This window comes from Bos mutus, chromosome 19 (assembly GCF_027580195.1).
Source record: "Bos mutus isolate GX-2022 chromosome 19, NWIPB_WYAK_1.1, whole genome shotgun sequence".
Taxonomy (NCBI): domain Eukaryota; kingdom Metazoa; phylum Chordata; class Mammalia; order Artiodactyla; family Bovidae; genus Bos; species Bos mutus.
This window is the reverse complement of record NC_091635.1, coordinates 10,473,985-10,484,413: the sequence shown is the minus strand read 5'-3', so window position 1 is coordinate 10,484,413 and position 10,429 is coordinate 10,473,985. Positions and strand designations below refer to the sequence as shown.

At 54.8% G+C, this 10,429-nt stretch overlaps 1 protein-coding gene across 1 annotated transcript; it reads right to left on the bottom strand.

Annotated features, from left to right (window-relative positions):
- Positions 1-1,778: 1,778 nt before the first annotated feature.
- ENPP7 (ectonucleotide pyrophosphatase/phosphodiesterase 7) lies at positions 1,779-8,567 on the bottom strand. Its single transcript, XM_014476312.2, has 5 exons — positions 8,315-8,567; positions 5,609-5,754; positions 3,879-4,505; positions 2,996-3,233; positions 1,779-1,957 (listed from the first exon to the last, which is right to left on the bottom strand). The coding sequence occupies exons 1-5, from the start codon at positions 8,565-8,567 to the stop codon at positions 1,779-1,781; spliced, it is 1,443 nt and encodes a 480-aa protein (XP_014331798.2).
- Between the last annotated feature and the right edge of the window lie 1,862 nt (positions 8,568-10,429).

Here is a 10,429-nt window from a genome sequence, read left to right as displayed (position 1 = left end):
TGACCATGGTCGTTGTGGGCTATTGGTGAAAGGTTGGGTGTCTCTTGGAGATGGGGGTCATGGCGGTTACGCTGGCATCTCTGAGCACTCACTGCTCCATGCACATGGATGCGAAGGGATGCCCCACCCTCCGGTTCCCTCCAGCCTGATTTGGGCCTGTCCAGGTTTGGAAGCTGGTGTGGGCAGTCAGGAGGGCCTGGGTATCCCAGTAGGGCTGCACGTGGTGGGGGTGGGGCAGTCCTTCCAGGACAACTATGGGATGCAGGGCCAGGGAGCCACAGGGCCTTTCCGATTAGGCAGCACTCCAGCCCCAGGCTGGTGGTTAGGCAGCTGTGGAGGGCAGGTTGGGATGGATCCTGCAGATGGAGATGGGGCTCAAACTACAGGTAGAAGCAAGAGGCCCGGGCAAGGGAGAAGAGGGATTCATAGACAAGGAATAGGCAGATCCTGACAAACGCATCCTTCGAAGAATCTGTCTCTCATTGTCACAGCTGGATTTATATGCAAAAGCTGAATTTGACAACTTTAGCATCTCCCATAGTAGGGTTTTAATTATCCCTGTGGCTACTATCTAAGAACCACCTGCCTCGGTGCTTCGTCCTGGGGTAACCTCAGAGACATGGACACCTCCTTATTATCCCATTTTTCCAGATGAGGAAACTGAGGCTGGGGGAGGTAAACTACTCCCCTTAGGCCATGGGGACAAACTGGAGCAGTACTTAGTCTGACTCCAAAGTCCACGCTCTTGAGAGCTGTTGTGAGTGTACAGTCCTTGAAGTGGCTCAGTACTGATAGTGTCCAAGGCACCAGGTGGTGGACATTGGCCCCCTGCCCCTGGCCTGGCCACCCAGGTCCCCTCTGAAGCCAGTCAATGCTCACCTTTTCTTGAAACTTCTCCAAGGATATGTCTTATGTGTAGACTTACCACACACACACACCCCTCCCCCACAATTGCATTCTGCCATTTGCAGCATTTTCTGTTTAGCTGAGCAATGTGGCATAGAGTTCTGGTTTCCTTCAGTTCTCATCCCCCCTTTGCTTTTTAATGGGGACCCCACCCTTTACCAGCTTTTGCTGGCAGTCCAACCAGGGCCCGTTCCCAACAAGAATGGGTAGGTTCCCCTGTGTTTGTCAGCCTCCTAAGAAACTAGGAGGTTATTATACCCTGGATCCAAGTGGGAAGGCTGTAAGAAACCAGCAGGTTTTAGAATGAAATGTTGCACCCACACTGGTCACTGTGTTTTGGTAACAGCCAGTGGGGTCCTTTATTCCCATCCGTGCTTTCTGCCTGGCGGTGTACTGCTGGTGGCCTGGGTGCAGGCCCTGGTCAGCTCAGATGGAGATGGCCCCTGGGCCGGAGGTGTGTGGACTTGGGGGTGGGAGCTCCAGGGCAGAGCCTCCTCATCGCCCACTGGAGCTGGAGTTCGGGGTCTGGGTGTTTGAGGCTTCAGTCCTATTGCAACCACCAGCAGGCCCGCTGCACCCTCCCAAGTGGGCACTCGGGTACCCCCCTCCCCATCACCATGCACTCAGTGACCCCCTTCCCCCATCCATGCCCCCCTCCCTGTCCTGCTGTCATGGAGCTGGTTCTGCTGTGAGAGGAGGGGAGGAGGCAGAAAGGGTATAGGGCTGGTTCTGCTGTGAGAGGAGGGGAGGAGGCAGAAAGGGGGGTTGAAGGAGAGGGAGGGGGAGGGAAGGAACGGGGGCGTCTTGGGAGTCTGGGGGCCGTGGGCCAGTGAACCAGATGATGCCCCCAGAGATCTAAACCTGGGCAGGGGTCAGATTGCCAGCATCATCATGGCCAGGCCTGGGCTGGGGCTGTGGGGACACGGAGGCATGTAGGCCTGGTCCCATGTCTTCTGAGGAGACAGGCCCATCCATATCCAGTAGATCATCACAGCAGGAGCAGGCTCAGACCCTGTTTGCAGCTTCTGGAGGCTTCCTGGAAGAGGTGGGCCTGGAAGGACAGGTGTGTGTTGGGTTGGGAAGAAGGGATGGGGCAGGGGAAGGTGGAGGAGATGGAGCAGGTGGAGGAGATGAAGCAGACAGGCCTGGAGGGAGGGAGTAGAGGGAATTTGGGTGGGGACAGACAGTGCATGGAGGCATCCGTGTCAAGCGGAGACTGAGGAGGGCCCCTGTGGGAATTCCTGACCCTCAGCTGGACTTTGGAGGGCACAGGGCGGGTGCAGGTAGGGGCCCAGGGGTGCAGAATGACTCCAACTTCCTCACAACTCCATCTCCTGGGCCTCTGACCAGGAGGGGGTGTTATGCGACCTCGACCAGGAGAGTTGCAGCCACCAGCAGTCCCGTCACCAAGGGAGGCCAGCCGCTTGGCAGGAGGGCAGACCCTAAGGAAAGTCAGAGGATTAGTGAACGAGAGAAATGGGAGCATGTCCCTCACCCTAACTCTTTAATGGCAGGCGAAGTGTCCCCAGGCCACCCCCACAAGCTCCCTGGTTTCATCACACACTACCCACCCCTCCCCGCCTTGTTCACCTGCCCCAGCTGCACTGGCCTCCTGGCTTGTGTTCTGTGTGACCCCTCACAGCCCCTGCCCAGCGAGGCCTGCCCATCCCCAGGCAAGTGCCCCCAAGAGCTGCCACCTTGCCAGCTCCTGGGTGACCTTTGCCCCTGAGATGGGTCAGGGTTGGGGCAAGGATGTGTGTTGAGGAGGCTGAAAGAGGAAGACTCCAGGAAGGAGTCCTCATGTGGCCATGGAGCCTGGAGGTGGCCTGTCCAGTGGGCAAACTGCCAGCTCCTCTGGCCCTCAGCCTCCCCGTGTTAAACAAGGCTGCTCACGCCCACCGGCTCTCCTGCATATGCAGCCGAGATGCACAAAGTGCACTGTGCGGTGTCAGGTGCCATGGGGATGTCAGGGCTCCAGATGTTCCCAGGAGCCAGGGACAGGAAGGAGCAGGTGACACCAACTGGCTGGCGGGGCACCCTGGTTATGGCTCTGCAGGCCCCCATCCCCTGCAGCTGCCTAGAGGCACACCTGAGGGGGTCGCGGTGGTCTCCTGGAGAATAGGCAGTAGGGTGCTGAGGAGCCCATCATTGGCCTCTGGTACGATGCCCAGCAGTTTGCACATGAGCTCATACACGTGGACGCTCTCGAAAGGCTCCACCTCCAGGCCCTTCTTAAAGCTGGGGCCCACAGCCCGGAAGATGGTCTTCATGTCCATGACCTCATTGTCGAAGCCGTGCTCCCCGTTGTTGAACTGCACGTTCACTCTCTGCCAGGAGGGAGGGTCCAGAGTGAGTTTGTGCTGACCCTTCCAGGCCTCCCTACCCTCTCCAGGAGCACCATCTGCCGGGCCCTGGGTTGCAGAGGACTGCTGCAGGGAGTTCAAATTGGGGGGGTGAGGTGGGGTGGGAAAGATTCTGAGCCTCCCTGTCTCTGAATTCTCAGCCCCAAAGATCAGTGGCCCAAAGAAGGAGCCTCAGTGAAGACCCAGAGACATGAATGGAGACCCATGTAAAGGGGGCGGAGCTTCAGCCAAGGACACACTCTGGGTTCCTTTCCATGGCTGGGCGCCCACACGTCAGTACTCCTTGCCTAGAATCCCGCCCCTGCTCTGCATATTGCTTCCCTCTCAGCCTCCTTGAGCTCTCTCACCTCTTGTGTGTCACTCTTACAGCTAGCCTTCCCACTTTACCCTATACACGCATGTGCACACACAAACACATGTATGCATGCACACCCATGCACACAGGTACGCAGTGCATGTACACACCCCAATTCCTGTCGCATAGTGTGGGTGTGTCCCTTTGGAGGCTGACACGCCTCAAGTTGGGGTCTGACTAGAAATAGGGAAGTGCTTTCTATAGAACCAGAGAGACTCAGCAGGGCAGAGATGTGCCTGCACCCTGAAACTCACCCCGTGGATGACATAACCTGGGTCGCTGTACATAAGCAGAGGGGTGATCCGCGAGTGATTGGCGTAGTGGAAGGATTTGGGGAAGAACTCCTTCTTGTAGACGTGGAGTCTGGGGTGGGCGTCCTTGAGGGCCTCGTACACCTTCTCCAGCATTCCTTCCTTGGGGAGCAGCATCCCGTTTGGTCCGTAGTCTAGGAGCTCGAACTCAATGTCCTTGAAGCTGAAGTTGGAGAACTTGTGGAACTCCACCAGGTCGCTGGCCGTCTTGTTGACGGTGGTCATGCCGTGGTCAGACAGAATGAGCAGGTTGAGGCTGCTCTCCAGGCCGCTCTTCCTGATGCTGTCCCGGAGGTAGCCCACGGTCCTGTCCACCTGCATCACTATCTCCTTCCTCTCCTGGGACTCGGGGCCATACCTGTGGCCTGTGGAGTCCGGTTCTCCAAAGTAGAGGGTGACCAGGTCCAGGCCCTCGTCCGTGAACCACGTCATCACCGTGTCGATGTTGGCCCTCCACTCTGCCTCGTCCTTGAAGTTGTGAAGGATGCCTTCCTTCCGGCTCAGCGTCACGGCCTCGCCTTGGTAGGTGACATTCCCGCCGGGGTAGAAGAAGGAACCGGTCTTCAGGCCCTGCGGGGGGAAGGTGGCATCAGGGCTGAGGGCCTCCTCCTGCTTGTCCCCTGCTGAAACATCTGCCCTGACCGCCTGCCCCCGGACTGCACGCTTACCCATCCCTGCTCCTGCCTGCAGCCACAGGGGTTCGTATTTTCTGAAAGACCTTTCATAGCTCTTATCTTATGTTATTAGGGCTGATACTGATTTTATAGAGGAGAGAGCAGGTGCCCAGTGGACTCAGCACTAATCAGATAGTGGATATAAAAGTGTCCCCAGATATGCTGTGTCCTCATTGTCACTGTGGCCGTAGGTCACATCGCTGCTCTGTGAACGCTCCCTTCCGACCTGCAGCCCAGCCTCTCCTGCCATGCATCCATCGGCCTCTCCATTGCCTGCCCTTCTAGCCTTCAACCCGGCCATCCGTCTGTCTTTCCATAAACCAATTGCTGTTTTGTTTACAGATCCATCTGTCCTTTCCACCATCTGTCCACTGCCTCAGGTCATCATGTCCACCTTGAGATGTCAGTTCTAGGCTATGCTTTCTGCAAGCAAGCCTGGTGTCTGGTAGCTCCTTCTGAAGTGAGGGGACTCAGATGTGAGTTGGACCCCTGCCTGTGAAGTTTATTCTGGGCTCACCTCAAAATCACCCATTTGAGTTTGTTGTCAGGAAGCCCAGAGCATTGCAAGAGGCTGGGGTTCTGGGCTTTTCACTGGGATGACCCACCTCTCACTCTTAGCATTCGACTGCCAGGCCCTGAGAGGGGAACCAGGATGAAGCCATTTCATTGTTCCCTGCCTGTTAGTGGAGTGACATTATTTTCCATGTGGCCCCCTTTTCACCAGTGCCGAAGCCCAGTTTTCCCTCCAGTCAGGAGGATGCAACAATCCCTCTGGGTCCCAGGGAGGACAGGGCAGCCTGTGCAGCCACTGGCGGGTCCTCATGGGCACCTGGCTCCCATCTCCCATGGGGCCCACTCAGCACCTCTCCCAGGCTGGGAGCATTGAACTCCTGGGTCCTGCCGTGGATGTCCCGTGGTCATGGCATGGACACGGCCTGCTCGGCCAGGTCCCCCTCCCGCCCCCTCCGTCTGTCCAAGTGGGCGTGGGTACAGCATTACCTGCCTCTGGGCGGTGATCCAGATGGGCAAGCTGCCGTTGTCCCACCATTTCTGGATGCCCAGTGTGGTGTGGTAGGGCCACTTCACCTTGCTGCTTGTGTTGTAGAACATGTTGTGAACCACCCCGTGGTTCTCGACGTATTTGCCTGTGGGATGGCAGAGGGGGGTGGTGGGAGGGAGGGCACAGCCAGGGCAGGGGGCGGGGAGGCACACGTGGCCCTGGGAGCCGGGCTGGGCCACCACAGCCACGTACCCCAGCCCAGAGATTCTGCTTCCACTTAGAGTAGCTAATCCTGCCACTGAACTCTTACAAAGGTGTTAATACCCACGTTCTGGGATATCGTTTGCAGCCTCGTTGGTTTTAGCAAAAGATTGGGAGCAACCTGGCTGGCTATCTGGAGAGAACTAATTAAGTCAATTATGGCCCACCCATGAAATAGAATCTCAGGCAGGAAGATAAATAAACCGAGAGAAGGTGTCTTTTTTAAGTATTTTTTTCAGGATTTCCCTGGTGGTCCAAGAGTTAAGATTCCGCCTTGCAATTCAGGGGACGTGGGTTTGATCCCTGGTCAGGGAACTAAGATCCCACATGCCACAGAGCAGCTAAGCCCATGCACCGCGGCTACTGAGCCCTCGAGCCACAGCTAGAGAGTCTGTATTCTGCGACGAATGATCCCACGTGACGAAAAAGACCCAGTGTACAACTAAGACCTGACACAGCCAAATAAATAAAATTTTAATTTTAATTTTAAAATAAATAAAATTTTAAAAACTACAAAACCCCCCCAAAGCACTATGCTCTGTTGGAAACCTTGTGCACTGTTGGTAGGAACGTGAAATGGTGCAGCTGCTATGAAAAGCAGTATGGTGGTTCCTCAAAAATTAAAAAAAATTTTTTTCATGGCAATGCCTCCACATGAGTTCAGAAAGTAGAAAAAGAGGGGTGTTGAAGAGTCCACCTCCTTCCTTCATATTCCCCATTGTCCTGTGGTCAGTAAGGAGGTGACATGCAAAAGAGAGCACCATGGGCCTCTGCTTGCGTGTGGTCATGAAAATGCTGGTGTGAGAATAAGCTGTCTGTATGAGTGACATGCCTTAAAGTCATGCTTCCCTGGCAGCTCAGATGGTAAAAAAGATCTGCCTGCAATTCAGGAAACCCTGGTTCATTCCCTGGGTTGGGAAGATCCCCTGGAGAAGGGAATGACAACCCCCTCCAGTATTCTTGCCTAGAGAATTCCATGGACAGACCATGCGGTCTCAAAGAGTCAGACACGACTGAGCGACTAACACTTTCACTTTCAAAGTCATGCCCACCCAGAGCCTCGAATGTGACCTTGTTTGGAAATAGTCTTTGCAGATGTCATTAGTTTTGTTAAGATGGCGGCATCCTGGGGACTTCCCTGGTGGCACGGTGGTAAAGAATCTGCCTGCCAATGCAGGGGAAAGGGAAAGTGAAAGTCGCTCAGTCATGTCCGACTCTTTGTGATCCCATGGACTATACAGTCCATGGAATTCTCCAGGCCGTAATACCGGAGTGGGTAGCCTTTCCCTTCTCCAGGGGATCTTCCCAACCCAGGGATCAAACCCAGATCTCCCGCATGGCAGGTGGATTCTTTTCCAGCTGAGCCACAGGGAAGCCCAAGAATACTGGAGTGGGTAGCCTATCTCTTCTCCAGGGGATCTTCCCGACCGAGGAATCGAACCAGGGTCTCCTGCATTGCAGGCGGATTCTTTACTGACTGAGCTACTAGCAAAGCCCTCCAATGCAGGGGACATGGTTCAATCCCTGGTCTGGGAAGAGCCCACATGCTGTGGAGTAACTAAGCCTGTGTGCCACCAGCACTCCGGAGCCTGCGAGCCACAGTTACTGAGCCTGCATGCTGCAACTACTGAAGCCTGGGCGCCCGGAGCCTGTGCTCTGCAGCAAGAAAAGCCCCCACAATGAGAAGCTCACGGCACTGAGTGAGGAGTAGCCCCTGCTCACTGCAACTAGAGAAAGCCCACGTGTACCAATGAAGACCCAGTGCAGTCAAAAATAAACAAATAAAATTATGTATAAAAAAAAGATGAGGGCATTCCACATCAGGTGGGCCCTAAATCCAGTGACCTGTGTCCTTAACAAGAAGAGGAAAGATACACAGAGGGGAGATGGCCATGTGACAGGGGGCAGGGATTGGAGAGCTGCGGCCACAAGTCCAGGATTGCCTGGGTCCCCAGAAACTGGGACAGGTGGGAAGAATCCTCCCTTCCAGCCTCTGGAGGGAGTGTGGCTCTGTGACACCCGGATTTTAGGCTTCCGGCCTAAATAGAGCAATGGTGGGTTCGAGGGTGGCTGGGAGCGAGCAGTGGAAAGAGCAGGAGCCTCAGGCTCAACTCTCCTGCCTTTCTGAATCCTGGCCACACTCACCTCCACCAGAAGCCCTCCTGGGTTGCCACCCTGGGTGTGGTCCCCACTTACGATGGGACCTCCAGGTGTTTTTTATCTGCCTCTATCACTTGCCCCCGACAGGAAGGGTTCCTAACATACCCTTTGGCCGGGTCATGTCTGCCCAGTAAGGGTGTCCCCTCCTTGGCCTCATCTTTGCCCTTGCACTGTGTGCCCACCGGGTCGAAGCTCCATGCCCGCACTGCGGTTCACTTTGTGGGTTCCCTGGTTTCTCAGCTGCCCCCCCAGGACCCCAAGCCCCATCTGAGGCCAACACTCACCAGTGACCAGAGTGAAGTGGCAGGGGCTGGTCAAGGTGATGAAGGCAGGGGTCATGTAGCGAGCTTTCACCCCGTCCAGTGCCATGGCATCCAGGTTGGGGGTGTCCACGTCCTGGTCATAGTTCCAGCGGAAACCATCGAAGGATACCAGGAGCAGCTTGTTCCGGGAGGCCTGCTGGCGGACAGGAGCCCCTGATGCTGGAGCCAGGAGGGTGGCCAGGGCCACGGCAAGGAAGACAGCTGGGGCTCCCATGATGGGTTCGCCAGAGATGCAAGTGCCGAGGGAAGTTTTCTGCTGATGAGCAGAGCAAAGTCCCAGGGTCACTGAACAGCTCTTATCCTGTGCGTCTTTGAACTGAGACTGTGCGGGAGCCTCAGAGGTGGCCCCTGGCTGCTGTGTCCGCACCCTGGGCCTGGCCCTTGGGCGCATCTGCCTTTATTGACAGCGGATCTCGATGCCCCTCCCGCTTCGTGCACAAGTGTCTTTCCAGGGAGGATGGGGACCATTCTGGAAGGCGTGGTGAACAGAATCGACTCACTCCATCGGAAAAGCCTGTGTCCCCAACCCCAGCTCTCATAGTGACTCTGGGTCCCTGTGCCTGGCTCACTGTGTCCCAGAGCACCCGGATGGGGCCCTTTCCTCCAGACTATAATTTGGGGAGGCCTTTGGACCAGGGCTGTGGGTTCAGGGTTCAGGAGACTGGCCTTGCCTATGGGGACTCCCCAGCCTGGGGGAGCACCTCTTCCCCTTCCTGCCTATGCTAAGAGGGGTCCTGCGGTGGGGCAGGCAGAGCTCCAACCTGGATTAGTGCCTGCTGTGCCCTCCTTCTCAGGCCTCAAGGAGCCCCAGAAGGCACAGGCATGGGCAGCCTCACTGTTGGATTTCATCAGCAAGATGGTGAGAAGTGTGGCCTCCCTTGCTACACTGTGCTCATGGAGAGGGTGGTGTTGGGAGGGACCTCTGATTTCACCGTGCAGTTTTCTGTCTCACTCACTTTCTCTCCACCTGTCTCTTTGTCTCTGTCTCTCTTTCTCACTCCCTATGAAACATGTTCCACCAGCCAGGTCCCACTCTAAGTCCTGGGGACACGACAGTGAAGGAGACAGACGGTGTTCCTGGCTTCTTTCAGTTTGGTTGGGGACACACAAAATGAATCAACAAGTAAAGCAGTAGAATAGTGGGAGTCAGCAAAAAGCAAGCAAGCAGGGAAATAAGATAGTGCGTCTGTCTGTTTCACAAAAACATCTATTTCTGCTTATTGACTATGCCAAAGCCTTTGACTGTGTGGATCACAATAAACTGTGGAAAATTCTGAAAGAGATGGGAATACCAGACTACCTGATCTGCCTCTTGAGAAATTTGTATGCAGGTCAGGAAGCAACAGTTAAAAGTGGACATGGAACAACAGACTGGTTCCAAATAGGAAAGGGAGTACGTCAAGGCTGTATATTGTCACCCTGTTTATTTAACTTATATGCAGAGTACATCATGAGAAACACTGGGCTGGAAGAAACACAAGCTGGAATCAAGATTGCCAGGAGAAATATCAATAACCTCAGATATGCAGATGACACCACCCTTATGGCAGAAAGCGAAGAGGAACTCAAAAGCCTCTTGATGAAGGTGAAAGTGGAGAGTGAAAAAGTTGGCTTAAAGCTCAACATTCAGAAAACGAAGATCATGGGCATCCGGTCCCATCACTTCATGGGAAATAGATGGGGAAACAGTGGAAACAGTGTCAGACTTTATTTTTCTGGGCTCCAAAATCACTGCAGATGGTGACTGCAGCCATGAAATTAAAAGACGCTCACTCCTTGGAAGGAAAGTTATGACCAACCTAGATAGCATATTCAAAAGCAGAGACATTACTTTCCAACAAAGGTTCATCTAGTCAAGGCTATGGTTTTTCCTGTGGTCATGTATGGATGTGAGAGTTGGACTGTGAAGAAAGCTGAGCGCCGAAGAATTGATGCTTTTGAACTGTGGTGTTGGAGAAGACTCTTGAGAGTCCCTTGGACTGCAAGGAGATCCAACCAGTCCATTCTGAAGGAGATCAGCCGTGGGATTTCTTTGGAAGGAATGATGCTAAAGCTGAAACTCCAGTACTTTGGCCA

What these genes read in the sequence shown, in the direction of transcription:
- ENPP7 (XM_014476312.2), bottom strand. Translation starts at nt 8,567, where the DNA reads ATGGGAGCCCCAGCTGTCTTCCTTGCCGTGGCCCTGGCCACCCTCCTG. An exon ending in CAGGTTATGTCATCCACGGG is followed by an intron (nt 3,234 to 3,878) that starts GTGAGTTTCAGG and finishes CCCTCCTGGCAG; the next exon opens with AGAGTGAACGTGCAGTTCAA. An exon ending in GACCACCGCGACCCCCTCAG is followed by an intron (nt 1,958 to 2,995) that starts GTGTGCCTCTAG and finishes CTGTCCTTCCAG; the next exon opens with GCCCACCTCTTCCAGGAAGC.